Source organism: Corythoichthys intestinalis, chromosome 1 (assembly GCF_030265065.1).
Source record: "Corythoichthys intestinalis isolate RoL2023-P3 chromosome 1, ASM3026506v1, whole genome shotgun sequence".
Classification (NCBI taxonomy): Eukaryota; Metazoa; Chordata; class Actinopteri; order Syngnathiformes; family Syngnathidae; genus Corythoichthys; species Corythoichthys intestinalis.
The window spans coordinates 70,785,055-70,808,971 of record NC_080395.1 but is presented as its reverse complement, the minus strand read 5'-3'; the positions used below and the strand labels follow the sequence as shown (position 1 = coordinate 70,808,971).

Below are 23,917 nucleotides of genomic sequence, written 5' to 3'. Positions count from 1 at the left end.
CCAAAAGTTGTATTTTGGCTTCATCTGACCATAACACATTCTCCCAGTCCTCTTCTGGATCATCCAAATGCTCTCTAGCGAACTGCAGACGGGCCTGGACGTATAATGGCTTCAGCAGGGGATACGTCTGGCCATGCAGGATTTGAGTCCCTGGCGGCACATTTTGTTACTGATAGTAGCCTTTTTTACTGTGGTCCCAGCTCTCTGTAGGTCATTCACTAGGTCCCCCCGTGTGGTTCTGGGATTTTTGCTCACCGTTCTTGTTATCATTTTGACGCCACGGGGTGAGATCTTGCATGAAGCCCCAGATCGAGGGAGATTATCAGTGGTATTGTTTGTCTTCCATTTTCTAATAATTTCTCCTACACTTGATTTCTTTACACCAAGCGAAGAGTGAAGGGTTACAGAATATGTTTGGCCTCTGTTTTTTGCCAACAAAAGGTACATAACAAAGTATGGAGATGAACTTTTGGTATTGACCAAATACTTATTTTCCACCATGATTTGCAAATAAATTCTTTAAAAATGAAACAATGTGATTTTCTGTCTTTTTTTCCCCACATTCTGTCTCTCATGGTTGAGATTTACCCATGTTGACAATTACAGGCCTCTCTAATCTTTTCAAGTAACTTGCATAATTGGTGGTTGACTAAATACTTATTTGCCTCACTGTATATATACACACACTGGCCACTTTATTAGGTACACCATGCTCATAACAGACTGGACCCCCTTTTGCCTTCAGAACTGCCTCAATTTTTCGTGCATAGATTCAACAAGGTGCTGGAAGCATTCCTCAGAGAGTTTGGTCCATATTGACATGATGGCATCACACAGTTGGTGATTTGATTGACTTTGAATGTGGCATGGTTGTTGGTGCCAGAAGGGCTGGTCTGAGTTTTTCAGAAACTGCTGATCTACTGGGATTTTCATGGACAACCATCTCTAGTGTTTACAGAGAATGGTCCGAAAAAGAAAAAATATCCAGTGAACGGCAGTTCTGTGGGCGGAAATGCCTTGTTGATGCCAGAGGTCAGAGGAGAATGGCCAGACTGGTTCGAGCTGACAGAAAGGCAACAGGAACTCAAATAACCACCCGTTACAACCCAGGTAGGCAGAAGATCATCTCTGAACGCACAGTACGTCGAACTTTGAGGCAGATGGGCTACAGCAGCAGAAGACCACGCCTGGTGCCACTCCTTTCAGGTAAGAACAGGAAACTGAGGCTACAATTTGCACAAGCTCATCAAAATTGGACAATCGAAGATTGGAAAAACGTTGCCTGGTCTGATGAGTCTCGACTTCTGCTGCGACATTCGGATGGTAGGGTCAGAATTTGGCGTCAACAACACGAAAGCATGGATCCATCCTGCCTTGTATCAACGGTTCAGGCTGGTGGTGGTGGTGTAATGGGGTGGGGAATATTTTCTTGGCACTCTTTGGGCCCCTTGGTACCAATTGAGCATCGTTGGAATGCCGCAGCCTACCTGAGTATTGTTGCTGACCATGTCCATACCTTTATGACCACAATGTACCCAACTTCTGATGGTTACTTTCAGCAGGATAATGCGCCATGTCATAAAGCTGGAATCATCTCAGGCTGGTTTCTTGAACATGACAAACTGTACACTGTACTCAAATGGTCTCCACACTCACCATATCTCAATCTAATAGAGCATCTTTGGGATGTGGTGGAACGGGAGATTTGTGGATGTGCAGCACCAACTGTGTGATGCCATCATGTCAATATGGGCCAAACTCTCTGGGGAATGCTTCCAGCACCTTGTTGAATCTATGCCACGAAGAATTGAGGCAGTTCTGAAGGCAAAAGGGGGTCCAACTCGTTACTAGCATGGTGTACCTAATAAAGTGGCCGGTGAGTATATATATATATATATATATATATATATATATATATATATATATATATATATATATATATATATATATATATATATATATATATATATATATATATATATATATATAAGGCGGCACGGTGGCTGAGTGGTTAGCACGTCTGCCTCACAGTTCTGAGATCAAGGGTTCAATCCCGGGCTTCGGCCTTCCTGTGTGGAGTTTGCATGCTCTCCCCGTGCCTGCGTGGGTTTCCTCCGGGGACTCCGGTTTCCTCCCACATCCCAAAAACATGCATGGTAGGCTGATTGAACACTCTAAATTGTCCGTAGGTATGAGTGTGTGCGTGAATGGTTGTATGTCTCCTTGTGCCCTGTGATTGGCTGGCAACCAGTTCAGGGTGTCCCCTGCCTACTGCCCATAGTTCGCTGGGATAGGCTCCAGCACCTCCGCGACCCTCGTGAGGAAGAAGCGGCATGGAAAATGAATGAATGAATGAATATATATATATATATATATATATATATATATATATGTGTGTACATATCCATCCATCCATTTTCTCCCGCTTATCTGAGGTCGGGTCGCGGTAGGGCAGCAGCTTCAGAAGGGAAGCCCAGATTTCCCTCTCCCCAGCAACTTCAGCCAGCTCTTCTCGGGGGATCCCAAGGCGTTCCCAGGCCAGCCGGGAGACATAGTCTCCCCAGTGTGTCCTGGGTCGGCCCCGTGGCCTCCTCTCTTTGGGACGTGCCCGAAACACCTCACCACCAGAGCCACTTCATCTGGCTCCTCTCGATGTGGAGGAGCAGCGGCTCTCCTCCGAGCCCCCTCCCGGATGACCGAGCTTCTCACCTTATCTCTAAGGGAGAGCCCGGACATCCTATGGAGGAAACTAATTTCGGCCGATTGTATCCGGGATCTTGTTCTTTCGGTCACAACCCACAGCTCGTGACAGTAGGTGAGGGTAGGAACGTAAATCGACTGGTAAATAGAGAGCTTCGCCTTCCAGCTCAGCTCCCTCTTCACCACGACGAACCGATGCAGAGTCCGCATCACTGCAGACGCGGTACCGATCCGCCTGTCGATCTCCCATTCCATTTTTCCGTCACTCGTGAACAAGACCCCGAGATACTTGAACTCCTCCGCTTGGGGAAGGACCTCATCCCTGACCTTGAGAGGGCATTCCACCTTTTCCCGACTGAAGACCATAGTCTCGGATTTAGAGGTGCTGATTCTTATCCCGACCGCTTCACACTCGGCTGCGAACCGCTCCAGTGAGAGCTGAAGGTCACGGCCCAATGAAGCCAACAACACCATATCATCAGCTAAAGCAGAGATGCGATATTGAGACCACCAAACCGGACCCTGTCAGTGCCTCGGCTGTGCCTAGATATTCTGTCGATAAAGGTGATGAACAGAACCGGAGACATAGGGCAACTCTCACTGGAAACGGATCCGACTTAAAACCAGCTACACGGACCAAAGTCTGACACCGGTCATACAGGGACCGGATCCCCAGTATCAGGAATTCCGATACCCCATACTCCCGGAGCACCCCCCACAGGACTCCACGAGAGACACGGTCGAACGCCTTCTCCAAGTCCACAAAACACATTTAGACTAGTTGGGCGAACTCCCATAACCCCCCGAGAACCCTGCTGAGGGTATAGAGCTGATCCCCTGTTCCGCGGCCCGGACGAAAACCCCACTGCTTCTCTTGAGTCCGAGATTCGACTTCCCGACGGACCCTCCTCTCCAGTACCCCTGAGTAGACCTTTCCAGGGAGGCTGAGGAGTGTGATCCCCCTATTGTTGGAACACATCCTCCGGTCCCCCTTTCTAAAAAGAAGCAAAACAGAATGGGTTGTTGCGTCATTCTGTCAGGAAAACGCGGGCAGGCAGGTGGTGTGGACCCAAATGCAGGGAAACAAAAGCAGCCAGGCAGGTGGCGGTGATCTCAAAAAACGTTTTGATAATAACTAACACAAACACAAAATACAACCAAAAGTACTGGGGATCAAAAAGGCAAGGTTCAAACAAAACTTACTTTATCGGAGGGACTACTACACGAGGGCTTGGACAGGACAATGACATTGACGATGACGCAACAAGGAGTGAAAAGAAAATGGGAGCTTATATACACACACACGCAGACAAGGGGTGACGAGAAAACGAGTAACAGCTGGGTAACACAGGAGGATGCAGTTTGGAGTATACACTAGGAGCAGGAACAACAAGTGAAATCAATGGGCAATCACAGGGACAAGTCACACTAGGAGAAAGCCAACGCAAAACAACCTTAAATTTACTTTTATTGTTTACAAGAACCATGAAAGGGACACTTATTTTGGTTACCTGCATTCTGAAGCATCAGGACCCTTTTGATTCATCATTATGTCCACGAATGTTTTTGTGGCTTGTCCATTCATAGCACTTCCTGGTCAACTATAATCTTTTGATGGATGAAATTGTAGCTGTCAGTGAAAAGTGTTTGATTACTGAAAAACAAGCACACAAACATAAACCATGTGGGAACAGTTTCATCCATGCAATATTAATCGTCCAATCAAAATGATCCAAGCTTGTCTATTCTGCCCATTTTTCCTGAATAAAATTATGAAATAGGTTTTTGGAACTATAGTTAAACAATCTAGAGACAATATTTTTTGTCAATCCGTCATTTTTTATATGCTGTACCATCTCAAAACACAATAGACCCCCTCCCAGTTATTTTATAGCAATGATGTACAAGTCTCAAACTAAATTTTTTGCTCGATGTAAAACAATTTCAAACATAATAATGGTGACTTCTTAAAATGACATCACAGTTACAGCCCAGAATAGCATTGTTTCAATGCCTTTTGACTAAATTTGGAATTCGATTTCCTTTTTTTTTTTTTTTGTTCATATTCGCTCGTGTCGGAGCTGGACGTGGTGTTGTGTTTTCGAATCCACGGCAACAATCCTCGTCTCCTATTGGTGCACGTGACCCAAAACAGCTTCACACACGGACTATGCTACTCCGCCGTATCAATATCACTGCGCCACAGTCAAAAAAAAGATCGACACAAAAACGCTAATTACTAAAAAAAAATTACTGGAAACTGTGAATAGAACTTTTGTTGGGGTACTAATTAGCAACGTATCTATATTATAAAGCAGAGTTAATGTGGATCCATTCGAGTGGAACGAAATCCATTTTCTAAGCACTTTTTCCATGGTGCCAATACAGCCCAAATACTTACTTGGAGCAAATTAACTGTTATTCTTACCTGAACACTAGATTGCGGCATTAAAACATAAAAGAACCTGAAAGAAGTTGTCCAAAATAACCTAAAGAAAAATACTTTTGAGTGATCCACGTCCTTTCTTCTGCACAAAATTTTTTTCAAGTTTGGGCTAGAGTTGAGATCATCAAAACAATTTAGAAGTTTACAGTTCTAAACAATGAGAGTCTGGACCTGATGGTAGACCGCTTCAGACATCCAGAGACCAAAGTGGACATTTAAAGATGGCCGAAAAAACTCCTGGGGAAGACAGTGCAGCAGCTCAGGAAAAGCAAGAGCACTGCCAACTTCCTCACCAGAGTAGCAGCCGACATGATTGAGACTGAGTTAAAGGAACACTTTGCCAAACTCTCAACTGTTTCCGACAATTTCTGGATGCTAATGAGGACTAAACTACCGGCCTGCTGGGTAAGCTGAAGACTGACTGACTCAGTTACACGAAACTGCCAAAGACGCCGAGGTGAAGTTTTCAGAGGTGCGAGACATTGTCCAAACAAACCCGTGGGCGAGTTATGGTGAAAATGAACTTGCAACCTCCATTATGGCAGCAGAAGGTACATGTGACCAGGCAAATGATGTAGAAGTGGCAAGCAAGAACTTGGAATGTTATGAAGTACACCTGACTCTCATAGAGGAAAGCATCAACGAAGCCACCACAGTCAAGGCAGCCAAAGAGAAATGGATTCCTGAGTCCGAATGAGAGGATCTCCAGGTCAGAATGAAGAAACTAAAGTTATCCGTGAACAAGCGAAAGTAGAAAAAGGCTGAATTTGTCATTTTACGAAAGACACTGAGAACCCTGGACATGTGAGAAGGAGAACATAACCAATGCCCGCAGCACCTAATGTGAAGATAAAGGCAACTACCTTACCCAAAGAGAAGGGGGAGGAAGGACTGGGAGTCTTCAAAGGCAAGGAGAGCCAACCGGATCAGCTGCGGTGAGGCAAATTCAGCTCCTGGCAAGTGTTGATGAAAAAATTCTAAAAGACCTCAGACGAAACCTACAACACCGTTGGTGAGGTATTCAGAGTCCTGGACAACATGTATGGCAAGATGTCAACCATCGCCATTGAAACCCTAACCCCTCTCTGTCCCCGTATAACCCCTTCCTGCTTGCTGCTTTCTCATGATAAATAAAACACAATAAAAAACCACAATGGGAGTATATCAAACTCCCATGTGATACATTGAAACTGTTCAGACCATAAGGACATTCAGATTCCTATTTTCCACGTCTAAGCAGCTGAACAGGACAGGTTTAAAAAATAATAAATTGACAAAGCACAATTTTATTTTTCTGATGCTGAATATTGGAGGAAAAAGTATTATGAATAAAAGCCAGTACTTCCAATAAGTGGCTGCCCGACATGAGGAAAAACATTTTTACAATAATTTTATTCAGTCAAATGTGAATATCGCAAATGCTCTTAATAACCAAATTACATACACATACCTGTCAAGTTGTACGGTTTGGCGTAATTTGTACAAATGAGCACTGATTTTTAAATGTGTACGCCTTACGTTCAAAATCTGTACGTTTTTCGTGCTTTACATTATTTTTTTCTCCCTTCGGATTTTGTCACCGTTTCGGCAACGAGACAATGTGCTTTACGATGCGTCATTACGTTGGTTGAATGTCGCGAGAAAAGTCAGAGACACTGAGACAGAAGAGTGTTGTGACACTGTAGCAAACACGATGCTAGGCTAGGTGGCTCCACTATTTCCTGACTGTAGCCGACAGCCTACATTCGACGCCGAGAATGCTTATTGAACTACATGCAAAACGACAGACGGCGGCGTTAATAAACAGCCGACATTTTCAAGCAGTAGACTTCTCAGAAAGGCTCTGTTGTAGTGAACCTTCCTCGCGAACTTAAGTAACTTTTTATCTAAAATACTCCTAAATCGGCAAAATCTTGACTTGAATCTATCTTTAAATGATGAAACACTTAAAACTTTAACATGTCGAAAGTAGACAGAAGGGAACTACTGCAAAAACGGTAGCAATTTTAACAACTTTAACAGTTTATTCACAGCATTAAACGATTTCCAAACATAGCAAAGGTTACAATGTTTTTTTTTTCTTTCTTTTTTTTTTTAAATGAAAAAAGACAAACATGAAAGGTAACACCAATTACTTTGCCAAGTGACTAATTACTCTTACTCTACTCTAACTTTACTCTAACTGAGTTACTAGCTCAATTAGTTTTTGGGAAAAGTCATTAGTAACTAATTAATTACTTTTTTAAAGTAAGATTAACAACACTGGTCATAAAGATGAAGCCTGCAGAATGAAAAGTGACTAAAGCGGAGATTTCATTCTGCCAATTTGTTGCCGAATACAATTTGCCTGCAACTATTGCTGATCACTTCTCAGAATTAGCAAAAAAAGGTTCCCTGACTCAAAGATTGCATCGGTAAGTTAAATTTATCAATTGACCTTTTTAATTTATAATTGGATACACTAACGAACTACCTTCAAGAAGTCAAACTGAATTGCGAGCTGAAGTGCCATGAAGTGCAGCCATCAAGACATGATAGAAATTGCCAAAAGTGCTATATACAATCATAACAAAAGTCACTGTTAAATTTTAATAATCATGATGTAGCTGAAGATATTGATTGTTCTTTGATTGCACCAGGTTATATTTTACAATATTACCAATACATTCATATTATATTTATTGTTGTTTTATTTTTGTTTCATATTGACGCTATATATAATGTTGCAAGATTAGTCACCAATTTGTAAGGTCATACGTCACTATTTGTAAGATTGCCAAAGGCCTCAGTTTGACAGGTATGCATACACCTTTAATTAATTTGTTGAACGTTGTTATAACTTCATTCAACCTACATGGCAGTGCTGTTTTGCAGTTATTTATGGGGGGAATTTGGGAAAAAAAAAAATTGCGAACATTGCCTAATGTGACTGGGATCTATGTGCGTACAGGTGATGATGTTCAGTATGCATGGACGTAAGAGTGAGTGAATCACTTCATTAATTCATCAATGTAAACTGCATGCATTTATGTTTTGCCATGCTTCCAATCACTCTCAGCTGACCTCAGCTCTCCAAACTGTACAGTCTTGCTGTCTATGGCTCCCTGTCTGGCGCAGCGTGAGTCTCCTGGGCTGGAGAAGCAGTCCGCTTGACACACAGTGAACACTAGTCAGAGAGTTCTTCAAGCTATAATTTCCAACAGCTTATGCCATTAACCACCATGCCAAAAAAAGCTACGAAGCAAGGTGAAATAACGAGTTAAAACTGGTCAACCAAGTCTTGGTCTTGTACGGGTTTTACATGTGCTAGTGGGGAATGGTAGCCTTGCAAATACTTCCTGATTCATTGATTCATCATACAGTACCTTCTTGCAAACCTCAACTGTCCAACCACTTCCCTGGTCATCTGATTTTCGGGCTTTTCAACCTTTATAAAATATTTTCATAATATTTGTGATATGTCGACTGACATCTAGTTGAATGACACCTCTTTTATATCTTTCGGGGGTCTGTATCGCTTTCACCGACACTAATTAACTTTGAGGAGGGTGGCAGGAACCCTGCCACACACACACACACACACAAAACTACAAATGTGCTGACTGCTTCACGGCATACGTCACTTCCACCTTTCACCATTCATTATATTACGGAAGTCGATGTGAACGCTTTAGCGCAAATTCTGTAATGAGGCCAGAGCAACAAAAGAGAAAGTTTTGTCTGAGGAGGGGAAAAAGGAAGGCTACCCCCCTCAACCGAACTCGTTAGCGCTGCCGAGTTTTGTCACACTAAGCCATACCTGTCAACCTGAGGCCGTTGGCAATCTTACAAAAAGTGACGTATGACCTTACAAATTGGTGACTAATCTTACAACGTTGTGTATAGCGTGCAATATGAAACAAAAATAAAACTCAATTTTTAAAGTATTATGAATTTATTGGTAATATTGTAACATATAACCTGGTGCAATGAAAGAACATTCAATATCTTCAGCTACATAATGATTACTAACATTCAACAGAGACTTTTGTTATTATTGTATGTAGTACTTTTGGCAATTTTTATCATGTGTTGATGGCTGCACTACATGGCACTTCAGCTCGCAACTCAGTTTGACCTTAATGTAGTTCGTTTGTGTATCCAGTTATAAATTAAAAAGGTCAATTGATAAAATTAACTTACCGATGCAATCTTTGAGTCAGGGAACATTTCTTTTGCTGATTCTGAGAAGTGATCAGCAATAGTTGCGGGCAAATTGTGTTCGCCAACCAAGTGGCAGAATAAAATCTCCGCTTTCGTCACTTTTCATTCTGCAGACTTCATCTTTTTGACCCGTTTTGTTAATCTTATTTTTAAAAAGAAATTAATTACAGTTACAAATGACTTCTCCCAAAAAGTAATTGAGTTAGTAACTTGGTTACCTGAATGTAAGAGTAATTAGTTACTTGGCAAAGTGTTGCATTTCAAAAAACAACAAAAAACATAGTAACCTTTGCTATGTTTGGAAATCGTTTAATGTTGTGAATCAACTGTTAAAGTTGTTAAAACTGCTACCATTTTTGCATTAGTTCCCTTCTGCCTACTTTCGACATGCTAAAGTTTTAAAACTTTCATCATTTAATGATAGATTCAAGTCAAGATTTTGCCGATTTAGGAGTATTTTTGATAAAAATTGTACAAATTACGCCGAAACCAAACAACTTGACAGGTGTGCACAAAGCCACACAGTTGCTAAACGTCATATGCTATTGTTTAGCCACAAGTGGATTCATTACCTTACTACTATTCATCCTTCACACAGCGGCTGGAAACAGAAATGTTGTTTAATCCATCTGCAGGCCACCGGGAGATAGATTTTGGATTGATTGATGGTTTTATGACACTGCTGGAGTGAGCTGGTCCTCATGGGAAACACAGTCTTCCTTATGGCAAAACACTACAGCTCTTGTCCACCGGCTTCGCTAGATTGACCAAAACTGAACTCTAAAAGGTTTAAAATATATGGTTCATTTCTGGTCAACCATGTCTTGCTCTTCTATGGATTATATGTGGGCTAAGTGGGCAAGGAATAAATGTGGGCACCCATGTCTGGGTACTATTCGGTTTCTATATGGCAGGGGTCCTCAAATAGAAATCTTGAAGGTCCACAATTTTTTTCATACAAGCATGGGTCCATTTATTAATGTCGGTCAAGTACAAGGCAGGTGAAAGGTGGTTTCTTTTGACTAAACAAAAAATGCACATTGTGATAAAATAAAAATAAATTACCAAAACTTTTACTTGACGTAAAATAAAAATACAAAAAAAAAAAAAACATGCAGGTACAATGTTTACACATGTACACTAAATAATAGAAGATCTGTCATTAACGCGCAAACAATAACTATTGACAGTACATTTTGTAATTGTAAAACACTGCTGAACAAAAAAGAAAACGTGCAAGTAGTACAGTACATGTTGACATGTACTAAACATAAATGACAAGCTCGTTCATTAAGGTGCAAACATAATTATTAACAGTAACTTTAACTGTAAAAGTGCTCAATGAGAGAAATGACATTTGGGGGTCACAAAGCTGTTTACTCACATCATCAGCCAGTACTTCAGTGTGTCTTGTGGTTGATGAATCTGAGAGTGAGATATGTTTGATTTTTGTTGTCATTTCCGCTTTTTCCTTCGAACATTGCAGCCATCCGTTCAGTCATACACTCTTTTTTTATTTCAGAGAACGGCTTCTTACGTTTGGCCCACACCCACGACAATCTGAGTGTGCACTCCGTTGCAATTTGTTGTTGTGTCATCAATTTAACCATAACCTTGCTTGACTCTTGATATGACTGCTTCAACCTGTTAATTTCTTGCCTTATCAACTCTAATTTAAGAGGAAACTTCAAAAGAGCTGTGCTCTTTAACATAACGATGTTTCACGTTTTTACTTTTTATCATAGCAACTGTCTTGAAGCATATTAAGCACATAGGTTTGGTACTTGCAGTTGGTAAAATGGACGCATATTTGTCAGTCCATTCCTCATTGAAACAGTGATTTTTGTTGTCCACTTTTCTTCTCTTGGTCAACATGCCATTTTGTAAGATTCGGTCTTCTACAGGGATTGCAAAGTGCGACTCGTCTATCACTCTGCTGTGGGTCCGTCGACTCTAGCTAGTAGCATGCAGGCTCTCAGCCAAATAGCGCATCCATGCACCCTCTCTAAGCCAATCAGCGCATCCATGCACGCTCTCTCAGCCAATCAGCGCATCGTTGTCATAGAGATGACAACAGAAGTGGGAACATGGAAGATATTTGACCAAAAATTAAGCAAAATTCGGCGATAGAATAGTGCGCTTTTTTTTTTTTTTCTTGAAAAGTGCCATTTGCTCTGGGTCAGCAGAGAGGTGTACCGTGATCCGGTCGTGGACAGCGGTCTGTTAATTGAGGAAGCTGGGTATATGAGCTACGTGATAATGGGTCTTGGTCCTGGATGAGTTTTGCTTTTGCTAGGTGAGCATGGGTTGAAAATGGTTACCTGTGCTATCTACTCTTAAGGTTTGTATACAAGTTAAGTGGGTTTGGCGTTAGATTTGGTCAGCCATGTTTTGATCCTCTATGGATTGTGCATAAGTTAATGGGCATAGGTTAAAAGTGGTCATATATGGGTTGTGTCTGGGATAGGTGGGCATGGGTTAAAACTTGTTCACTACTTTTATGTTCCATTAAGGTTACAAATGGGATAACTGGATGTAGTTTATTACATGTCGGCCATGTCTGGGTTCGGTGTGGTTCATGTATATGTTGTAATGTTTATGTATATACAGTATGTTTATAACTGGTTCCCCATGTCTCAATACCATTACATTTGCATATTAGATAACACCAGCAGAGGTAAGAGCAGTGTTACTACAGGTAAATAGTCTCCCAAAAATGTACTCATTTACAAGTAAAAAAGTATCTTGTGAAAAGAATACTCAAGCAATGAGTAACAGTGTGAGTAACTGCTTGCATTGTTTGATATTATTTTAAACAATATTATTTTTTTTCTCAGCACAATGTCATCTATATGTATTTTTATCATTATGCTGTACTAAAAAAGAAACATAACCCGTCCAAAGAGCATGACTGCACTTTAGTGAAGAAAACATATTTCTTACCATGAAATTAAACCGATCATATCTCCGGTCTCCTGTGGTCTAAGTTTAGGGTTAAGTTTAGAGTAATGTTGAGTTTATGTCAATTAATATAATTGTGATGTGATGAATATGATTTAACAGGCTGGCGTAATAATCCTAGGACTTCCGACTACAAGCTTTTGTGTGGTCGTCATGTTACATTTGATTGGTGTAGCCCAAAGTAGACGAGTAAGAGTAGCATTTCTTCTTCACTAATCTACTAAGGTAAAAAGTGTGGCATGGTAAAACTACTCTTAGAAGTACATTTTGTTCAAAAAGTCACTGAAGTTAATGTAACAGAACGAGTAAATGTGTCAGCTTAGCCCTGACAGGAACCTGACATTGTTGACCAGTTGTAAATGTGTGTGCTTCAGGCGAATATGGTGTGCCCAAGCCTTGGAATTTCATCTTTAATATCAACTACTGGAGGAGGTTTCCACTGAAGAATGATATGCCAGTCCCTACTGTTCTCAAACTGCATAATAAAGGTAAGACTAAAAATTGTCTCCTTCACTTATTTTGATGTATGGATAATCACATTGTTATTTTATGTATTTCATTCATTTTACTGACAAGTTCAAATACACAGGTGCAAATGTTATTGTATGAGAAAAGTTTGTATATACACTGCAGCTATGTTGTGTCCATGTAGATTGCATTGAAGCAGACCCAACTAACCTGGTCCTGTGTGTCAGTATATGTGACCTGGTGAAAATCTACAAAAAAGGAGGCAAGATGGCTGTCAACCACCTCGACCTTAAGTTTTATGAGGGACAGATCACCTCACTTCTCGGACAAAATGGAGCAGGAAAAACAACTATCATGTATGATCAGATTAAGTTTTGGAATTTTTTAAAGATTTAAAGTTCAAGCCTTAAAATAAGAAGGTGCACTCTATTTCTTCAAGCTATAATAGCCAAATACTTTGAATAAATTGTTTTTATACAAAATATCATATTGATTTCGATATTCCATTTATTATGGTAGGAGTATGTGTGCTAACAAGAATCTCTGTGTGTGTGCCAGGTCTGTACTGATTGGTCTGTTCTCTCCTACTTCGGGGACCGTGTATATACAAGGGATGGACATCCGGAAAGACATAGACATCATCCGAAGGACCCTGGGATTTTGTCCACAACATAATGTCCTGTTTGATAAGTAAGCATTTTCTTGTTTTTACTACACTCATGGAGCCATATTGACAATTCTTGAGCCAATGCAAGGTTCTTTCCATGTCCGAGCAAAAATCTAAAATTGTTTCTTGTATGTGCAGTACTTCAAGCATGATAAATATACATCTTAACAGTATTTCAGCACTTCGCTGATGTAGTATCTTCTCTAAGTCATTGCCTCCCAGAGACGACTACAGACATTCAGTTCATTTAAACTGGAAGGCTGTGAATGCTCATGTTTCAGTGCAGTTGATGGCTCTGGATGTCCATTTAATTTTGACTGGGAGAACCTGGCAGCAAATGATCACTGCTAGCTCTGGATTGGGCCTCTAGCGCCGTCATTGACGGGCAATGAATTAAAGGGCAGGTGAAGAGCTTTTCGGATTTTGGTGTAATTTTATGAATATAAACTTTGGACGAGTTCATCGAAACAACCATGTCATTTGTAACGCATAAATGAGAGGATAATTTGCGGGTTTTTTTTTTTTTTTTTTGTAAGTTCTTTATCATTCCGTCAGTACTGCATTCTCAAACCTTAGTTCCCAAACGCAACTGAAGACTATCCACAGCGAGCATAGCAGCACCAACAATATCAGTGCCATTTCCACTGAAAGTTACCATTCAGGATCGCTTTTTCGTGACGCTAATGATGGCAAAGGTTCCCAGGAAAGATTATCTACTATGAACCCCTACATGTTTGAACCTGAGGTGTCAGATGACGACGATTTACTTGGCACAGCAGATGTTGGTGATGACGCCGGTTGGCAGCTCAACACTTCACGAAAGGACGAGTGGTAGGCCGATGTCTAGCATCGTGATTTCTCTCCTTTCTTTCCCCAGTCATTCTGTGATATATTTATCAGTAATTGCAAAAACAGACGAGTAGTTACTGTATAGATCTAGTAGTAAATGGATCAAATTGACATGAATAGACAACCTGTCAGCTGTCTTATGACGCGCAAGCAACAAAACAAAAAGACAGGTCGCAATCAAATAATAAACGTGTATCAAATCGACATGAATAGACAACCTGTCAGCTGTCTTAAAAAAAAAAAAAAACAGGTCGCACTTCAGCGAACAGGTAGTTGGTTTTGCCCTCCTATATTAACAGAATTGCATCAAATTTTAGAATTAGAAAAGCCAGTAACGGTCTGCTTACATCTTTGTAAAGCCAAGGTTGTATTCTCCAAGGCTTTCAAAGCTGTCGTCGCTGAAATGTTGGAACAAAGACGCGATCAAGGAGCCGGGGAGAAGTTCACAAAAGATGTGCAAATCCGAGCAGAAAACATTTTTTAGGGGGGCCACTCATTGAGTCTGGAAACTTGATGAATCTACTAGTAAAACCCAAAAAATGTTTGCAATATATGACGAGGATAGCATGGTGATATACTTTCGTATTGGAATGCTGTCGAGGTCTTCAGGAAATGACGTCATCAGGTAGTGGCCGGCAGTTAAGTGCGTCCTACGTTACCAAGGTGTTGCTATGGCAGTAACTCAAAACTATGCGGTCAATTAAAAAAATCTTTTGGTAATGTAAGTTTTGAGGCAACGGATGATGCATTCATTACAATTTAACCGCGTAAAATAGGAATGAATTCAAGTCTTCAGGTACCTTTTAATTGGCCCTGGTTTGTATCATGTACAGTACTACTACTCAGTAGCAAAAGAAACAGTGCTTTACTAGTTTCCAGTAAAATTTTTATCAATGCCCATGCTGTAACATAGAAAGTATATACAAACTTTCAACTGGTAACATTGCTGTATTTGCACAATGGCTGTCCATTCATTGAGATTTAATTTTCTGATGTATCACAATTTTAAATTCTGATTTCTCATGTTCATAAAATTTAAAGGAACTTTTTAAGGGTCATCTTTGCCTAGGCCAGGAGTCACCATTGAATCATACTGAATTTTGTGCAGAGAGAAAGTCCACAATAGTATCTAAATAGTCCTTTTCAATTTGAAAACGTAATCCAACAAGTTCTGGCGTAGCTGGGATGGGATGGAGTAGGCTTGACCGGTACCAGCCTTCGACTGCTCCATCCGCAGGCGGACAGCCCATCCGTTCGATGGCATGTCCACAATCAGAGTAATAAGCCTTGCAAGGAACCAATGCCAGAAGATGGATTCAAAGTATTCCCGGGCAGGAAATCGATTTACTCCATCAATCCAATTTTTTTTCCTGGACAATGTTAAAAAATATTTTCCCTTCTTTTTTTTTGGTTCATATATTTGCTACCTGCCGATGATATTCCGCAGCATTCTTTTCCTCCTTGGCTCCGTGCTATCACAGATACCGCTAGGTCTCTCTAGCAAAATGTTTGTTCACAAAAAGGAATTTTATTGTCACTGGTTTGGATGCGGAACTGGTTTGGTTTTATGGTGACAGACGGCATGCCGTCGTTTGTTTAAAGGCCGTTGCAACAAATTTTTATACTAATATACTAGTTTCCACATCGCTAAAGATTTGGCACCAAGCAATTCGATTCATCGGGTTTGCTAGTTTTTAAATGGATTAAGCTGCACTTGGCTTTTGGTGGGAAGAGCAGGTCAAAAGTTGTAACAGCTTATAACAGGGTTTTAGCTTCACAGAGCATATAAAAAAATACAATAGAGCTGGAAAAAGAGTGGGAAAATGTAGCTAAACAAAAGTGAAAGAATAAACTTCTGCAGCAGGGGATCGGATACCCAAGTACCCCTTCTTTGTCTGCAACCCAACATTCTACAAGGGCGAGGGAAATCGAAGTTCAATGTTCGTGATCATCATACGGGGTCTTTTGAGCCATTCTTTGTCTGGTCCCTCACCAAGGACCTATTTGCCTTGGGTGACCCTGCCAGAGTCACAAAGCCTCAGACAAAATAGCTCCTAGGATCATTGGTACACCCCCCCCCCCCACACACACACGCACACACACCCACCACCACTATAAGATAATGACTCATGGGGGAGGGATGCCGCCAAGCTGAAGAAGGAGTCCTAGCTTGCCTTTTTGGGCTGCAGGACTCCAGAGGCAGCTGATGGGAACCGACTGGCCAAGTGGCACACGGCTCGGGTGGTCACTGAGGCGAAAACCCAGGCATGGGAGGAGTTCGTTGAGGCCATGGAGAACGACTTCCGGACGGCTTAAAAAAAATTTTTGTCCACCATCCGGCATCTCAGGAGAGGAAAGCGGTGCACCACCAACACGGTGTATAGTGTGGATGGGGCACTGCTGACCTCGACCTGGGATGTTGTTAGCCGGTGGGCGGAATACTTTGAAGACCTCCTCAATTCCACCAACATGCCTTCCCATGAGGAAGCAGAGCCTGGGGACTCCGAGTTGGGTCCTTCTATCTGAGGTTGAGGTCAACGAGTTGGTTAAAAAGCTTCTCTGTGTTAGGGTGCGCTGGGAATTGGACCCCAAAGCAGACAAGGGAGATGGCAGTAATTATTTACAATGGTTTATTGTCAGGTGCACGCAGATGATCACAGCAGCGCACGTGTACGTCAGGTGGTAGCTGGCAAGTGTAGATCAGATATCGGGCAACGGTACAGGTCAGGGAGCAGGCATGAAGAACCCTGGGACAACGGTCAGATTAGCCGGGAGTATACATATATGTCGGTAAATACCTGAGTGCTGGACGTGATTGACGGGAATGCCAAAAGAGATGGTCTGGCGACGAATGGCAACGACAATCAGGCTTTTGTAGGTTGCTGATTTTAATGGCTCACAGCTGTCGTCGCTTCCCCCTGTCTGGTCTCCAGCATGTAATCAAGGAGCCCTAACAGTATCCCCCCCCGCCCCCCACGCCACCAGGCGACCGGGATTGGCACGATGGAAATCGCATATCAGAGACTTGCACAACACCTGCCTGGCAGGGATCCAGCTCCACTCTTCAGGCCCATGGCCCTTCCAGTCGACCAGATACTGCTACCCACAGCCACAGCAGCGGACATCCAAGAGCTGCCTCACTTTGAAAGCTGGGTGCCCGTCAATTGACAATGGAGGAGGAGGAGTCGGCACCCGGGGGACAACGGGCATGACGAGACTGGCTTGATCTGGGAAACATGGAAGGTGGGGTGGAATACTGAGAGACCTTGGGAGCTTGAGGCGGACTGAGCAAGGGTTCACAACTTTCTCTATATCATAGGAGCCGACAAAACGTGGAGCCAGTTTCCTGGAGTCAACCCTTAGTGGCAGGTGCTTGGAGAAGAGCCATGCCCTCTGGCCCACAGAGTAGACCGGTGCTGGCGCACGGAGGCGGTTGAACTGGGTCTGGGAAATCTCAGAAGAGCGGATAAGCGCAGCACGCGCCCTTTTCCAAACGTTAGTGCACTGGCTGATGTGCCTTTGTACTGAGGGCACCGCAATGTCCTGCTCATGGGAAGGAAACAAAGGGGGTTGATAGCCCAGTGAGCACAGGAAGGGGGACATACCTGAGGAGGCATTCGGCAAGGTGTTATGGGCATATTCGACCCAGGGAAGATGATCACTCCAGGAGTTGGGCCAGGACTGCGCCACACAGCGGAGAGCCGCTTCCAGCTGCTGATTTGTGTGCTCGCACTGGCCGTTGGTTTGGGGATGATAACCTGAGGAGAGACTTACACCAACGTCCAGAGCTGCGTAGAAGGCTTTCCATACCTGGAAGGTGAATTGCGGACCCCTATCCGACTCAATGTCAGACGGTATGCCGTGCAGGCGGAAAACATGCTGGACCAGCAGCTCTCCGATCTCCTTTGCTGTCGGGAGTTTGCGAAGCTGGATAAAGTGGGCCCCCTTGGAAAACCTGTCCACCACGGTGAGTATGATTGTGTTTCCTCTGGATGGGGGCAGGCCGGAGACAAAGTCCAGGGCGATATGGGACCACGCGCGACTAGGGATGGGAAGGGGGCGGAGCAGTCCAGCACTGGCTTTGGTAGAGGTCTTACCGCGGGCGCAGACGTGGCAAGCCATGACAAAAGACCAAGTGTCCTCCAGCATGGTGGCCCACCAGAACCGTTGGCGCAGCACGGCCAGGGTCCTGCGGATACCTGGGTGGCAGAACAGACGGGACGAATTGGGCCACTCTAGCACCTGCGGACGGACGGATTATGAAACAAACAAGTCGCTCTGGGGGCCTTCCCGGGGGTCAGGGTGTTCACCAAGTGCCTCCTTGACCCTGCACTCTATCTCCCAATCCACTGAGGCGAGAAAACAGGTGGAAGGGAGTATGGGAGCTGGTTCCTCTTTAATTTTGCTGGGCAGGAACTGGCGGGACAGGGCATCAGGGTTGATGTTGCGTGACCCTGGGATGTAGGAAAGGGAGAAATTAAAGCGTTCAAAAAACATGGCCCACCTGCCTTGGCGTGGATTGAGTTTCTTGGAGGCTCTTAGATACTCAAGTTCTTGTGGTCGGTCAAAACTCTGAATGGCTGGCGAGCGCCCTCCAACAGATAGCGCCACTCCTCCAAGGCAAGTTTCACGGCCAACAGTTCACGTTCCCCGATGCCGTAATTTTGCTCAGCTCGGGAGAGCCTACGAAAGAAGAACGCACATGGGTGCACCTTTCCGTCTCTAGCCTGCCGTTGGGATAGTACTGCTCCCACCCCCACTTCCGAGGCATCCACTTCCACGACGAACTGTAACGAAAGATCGGGGTGTGCTACCACAGGGGCAGAAGTAAAGCGTTGTTAAAGGTCCCTGAAGGCAGCGTCAGCAGAGTCAGACCAGAGAAACGGTGAAGGGCTCGATGTGAGGGCCGTAAGTGGAGCTGCGACTCTGCTGTAAATTCTGAGGAACCTCCGATAAAAGTTTGCGAACCCGCGGAAACGCTGGAGTTGTTTCCTATCGGTGGGCCGTTGCCACTCTACCACTGCGGTTAGCTTACCAGGATTCATGCGGAGTTCACCCTTGGCAGTGACGTAGCCAAAGAAAGAGGCTTCGAGGACGTGGAACTCGCACATCTCAGCCTTTACATACAGACGGTTTTCCAGGAGTCTTTGGAGAACCTGGCGCACATGCTGCTCATGCTCTGTGGGGTTAGGGGAGAAAATCAAGATGTCATCAAGATTAAAAAAAACAAACCTGTTGATCATGTCACTCAGCATGTCATTGACCATGTTCTGGGAAATTGCGGGGGTGTTGGAGAGTCCAAAAGGCATGACAACACACTCAAAATGGCCCAGGGGAGTGCTGCATGCGGTCTTCCACTCGTCTCCCTCCCTGACACGGACCAGATGATAGGCGCTGCGTAGATCTAGCTTGGTGAGGATACGCGCACCATGGAGGGGTGTGAATACAGAGTCCATCAAGAGGAGTGGGTACGTGTTCTTAATTGTGATCTTGTTAAGACCACAGAAATCAATGCTTGGCCTCAATGTGCCATCCTTTTTCCCCACAAAGAAGAGGCCGGCGCCAACGGGGAAGGAGGACGGACGGATTATACCTGTAGCCAAGGACTCAGTGATGTACAACTGCAGTGCCTCCCTCTCAGGCTCAGAGATCTTATAAATGCGCACATTTGGCAGGGCAGCGCCAGAGAGGAGGTCTATGGCACAGTCATATGGGCGGTGGGGGGGCAGAGCTACCGCACGGTTCCTACTGAAACCAGACCAAGGTCGTGGGAGCAATCCAGGACTGAAGACAGATCAGGCTGGACTGAGTCTCGGACAGGATAGGCAGGAACCAAGGCTGCTTTTAAACAGTTATGGTGACAGTGGTCACTCCATGCAGTGAGCTTGGGCAGGGTCCAATCCACCGCAGGGTTGTGCTTCTTGAGCCAGGGTAGCCCCAGGACCAATGGTGTGCGAGGACAATCTATGACAAACAGACTGATTACCTCTCGGTGATTACCAGAAAGGAGGAGGTGGAGAGGCTCCGTCTGCTCCTCCACACTAAAAAGAACCTGTCCATTGAGTGTGGTGGTTCTCAAGGGAAATGGTAATGAGCGGGTTCCAACACCCAGCTGAGCTGCCAACCTGCGATCAATAAAGCTCTTATCAGCTCCACAATCAACCAAGGCCATCACCATGTGGGTCTGATCCTTTAATGAAAGAGTGGCTGAGAGCTGGAGCCAAACTGAAGATTTATTGGACGCATGACTCATCAATATTTCCTCTCTTACAGACGAGCTTGGACGTACCGGACATTGGCGCAGAAAATGCCCCCCTTGGCCACAGTAAAGGCACAACTGGGTAGTGAGCCAACGTGTGCGTTCCTCCACAGTGAGCCTGGCTAGTCCAAGCTGCATGGGCTCCGGGCTCACAGCAGAGAGCAGAGTACAGGCAATGACGTTTGTAGAAAACCCCGGAGGAAGGGCCATACTCGAAGAAGCAGGACGGTGTAAAAGGGAAGACTGCTGCTCGTGGCGTTGACGTCTTTCGAGGAGTCGATTATCGATTTTAATCGAAAGATTAAGAAACTGATCGAGATTACCTGGCTCGTCCCTGGAAGCCAGTTCGTCTTTGAGGGATTCGCTGAGAGCGCTGGTGAAGACCTCTTGAAGCGCGGCGTCGTTGAAATTGCTCTCCGCTGCAAGCGTGCGGAACTCCACTGAAAACTGCGACGCTGCGGCCCCCCTGACGGATGGACATAAGGTGTTTGGCGGCTTCCTTACCACGGACCGGGTGGTCAAAAACTTTGCGCATCTCCGCTGTGAAGCTGGCGTATGAGGCACACGCCGCTGAGTCCTTCTCCCACTCAGCTGTCGTCCAGGCCAAGGCTGAGCCATGCAGGCAGCCAATCAGGTAAGAAATCTTGGCTCGCTCGCTGCTGTATGTATGTGGCTGTTGATCGAACGTGAGACCGCACTGTACCAAAAAGGCACGACAAGAGCCCAAGTCGCCTTCGTAGGGAGCTAGTGGGGGTATGTGTGGCTCGTGAGGTGTCGGCGGTGGGGAGACGAAGCCTCGGTGGGGTGGCGATGTCGGGTGCACGGGAAGCGATGTGAACTGCACCTGGACAGACTGGAGAGCCAGAGCTATTTCACCTACCTTTTGATAAAGGTACTCGAGGGCTTGAGCGTGACGGTCCAAGGGCGGAGGACGACGGGGAAGCGGAACTCGGATCCATGTCCGCGGGGTCCACGTGGCCAGACCAAACTGTTAGGGTGCGCTGGGAATTGGACCCCAAACCAGACAAGGGAGATAGCAGTAATTATTTACAATGGTTTATTGTCAGGTACACGCAGATGATCACAGTAGCGCACATGCACGTCGGGTGGTAGCTGGCAAGTGTACATTAGATATCAGGCAACGGTACAGGTCAGGGAGCAGGCACGGAGAATCCTGGGACGAGACAAAGGTCAGATTAGCCGGGAGTATATATGTCGGTAAATACCTGAGTGCTGGACGTGACGGGAATGCCGAAAGAGTTGGTCTGCCGATGAATGGCAACGACGATCAGGCTTTTCTAGGATGCTGATGTTAATGGCTCGCAGCTGTCGTCGCTTCCCACCGTCTGGTCTCCAGCCTGTAATCAAGGAGCCCTAACATTCTGTGGCAGAGCCCCGGGGGTGAAGCTGCCCAGAGTTTCTAAAGGCTCTGGATGTTGTGGGGTTGTCTTGGTTGTCACACCTTTGCAACATCGCGTGGACATCGCGGACAGTGCCTCTGGATTGGCAGACCGGGGTGGTGGACCCTTTTTCTCAAAAGGGCGACCGGAGGGTGTGGTCCAATTATAGGAGGAGCACATTCCTCAGCCTCCTTGAGAAGGTCTACTCAGGGGTACTGGAGAGGAGTTTCCATTGGAAAGTTGACTCTTGGATTCAAGAGGAGCAGTGTGGTTTTCGTCCAGGCCTCGGAACAGTGGACCAGCTCTAAACCCTCAGCAGGGTTCTCGGGGAGGTCATTGGAGTTTGCCCAACCACTGTACATGTGCTTTGTGGACTTGGGGAAGGCGTTCAACTGTGTTCCCCGGGGAGTCCTGTGTGAGGTGCTTCAGGAGTATGGGGTATCGGAATCCCTGATACAGGGGGTCCGTTCCCTGTATGACTGGTGTCAGTGGTTAGTCCGTGTAGCCATTTGTGAATCAGATCTGTTTCCAGTGAGAGTTGTACTCCGCCAAGGCTGCCCTATGTCACTGGTTCACCTTTATGGACAGAATATCTAGGAGCAGCTGAGGTGCTGAATAGGACTTGTAAGAAGGATTTTGGACTCAATGTTCCTTCGCTTGAAGGATAAACTTACCCATGAAGTGTTGGTTACGTTCATGGCAGAAGTAGCAGCAATCATCAACAACAGTCCTCTTGTTCCTGCGACTCTGATGATCCATTCATACAGTACTTACCCCAGCTACGCTTCTGACACAAAAGGTGAACCCTCTTCCAGCACCTCCTGGAGAGTTTGGCGCTTCGGATCTCTACAAGTGCCAGTGGCGACATGTCCAACACCTGTCAAACACATTTTGGGATAGGTGGCAGAAACAATTCTTCCCAACAATGCAACCACGCACAAGATGGCAGACCGTTCATCGAGACGTCAAGCCAGGGAGTGTTGTTCTTCTCAAGGAAAAATGGAATGGGAGATTAACAGGTGGATCGGTGCTGCGTCTGCAGTGATGCAGACTCTGCATTGTTTGTCGTGGTGAAGAGGGAGCTGAGCCGAAAGGCGAAGCTCTTTATTTACCGGTTGGTCTTCGTTCCTACCCTCACCTATGGTCACGAGCTGTGGGTTGTGACTGAAAGAACAAGATCCTGGATGCAAGCGGCCGAAATGAATTTCCTCCGTAGGGTGTCTGGGCTCTTAGAGATCAGGTGAGAAGCTCGGTCATCCAGGAGAGGCTCGGAGTAGAGTCACTGCTCCTCTACATCGAAAGGAGCCAGAAGAGGTGGTTCGGGTATCTGATTAGGATGCCCCTGGTGAGGTGTTCTGGGAACGTCCCCAAGAATAGCTGGCTGGAAACAAATTAGACTTCATTATCTCATCTGTCGCCTTTCAGATAAGATGTTCTTTCACAAGATTTCCAATGTCTGCAAAGCATAGGACTTTATCACAAGCAATTGGAGAAACATCTCCTAATTCTCAAGACTGTTTTTCTCAAATCCATCTCATCTGTCCCAGTGATGTACTGTACATACTCTCCTATCTGGCTGCTCCATGAGTTCGCGGCAAATCGCCTCAAGGCAAAGTAGACATTTATAGCCCTTTTCACACACTCCGAAACACCGCTAATATCACGGGTTTTAACCGTACAGCAGTTGTATGTGAAAACAATTTCCCGGGTCGACTGACACGAAAATTACGCGGACATTTCACAGGTCGCGTCTTAGTATCATGTACGGGACTTTCCCGGGAAGCGGTGTGCATGAAAGCAGACGTTAAAATACCGGGTCACAGCATGATGGCTGATGTCCTAAATATCATGGCAGCCCGATCGTCACTTCCTCTATTACTCTGCTTTTGCTACTGTGGAAACAAGGTTGTACATCAAAGCAGAAAACAACGGAGGAAGCGTTCAAGGGTTTATTAAAGGGTATT

At 44.8% G+C, this 23,917-nt stretch overlaps 1 protein-coding gene across 1 annotated transcript in view; it reads left to right on the top strand.

Annotated features, from left to right (window-relative positions):
- LOC130912457 (phospholipid-transporting ATPase ABCA1-like) overlaps nucleotides 1-23,917 on the top strand; it is a 235,362-nt gene that overhangs the window by 43,355 nt on the left and 168,090 nt on the right. The window contains exons 11-13 of the mRNA XM_057830569.1: nucleotides 12,685-12,798; nucleotides 12,963-13,134; nucleotides 13,337-13,468. Of these exons, the coding sequence (XP_057686552.1) occupies nucleotides 12,685-12,798; nucleotides 12,963-13,134; nucleotides 13,337-13,468 (418 nt within the window). The remainder of the gene's footprint in view (nucleotides 1-12,684; nucleotides 12,799-12,962; nucleotides 13,135-13,336; nucleotides 13,469-23,917) is intronic.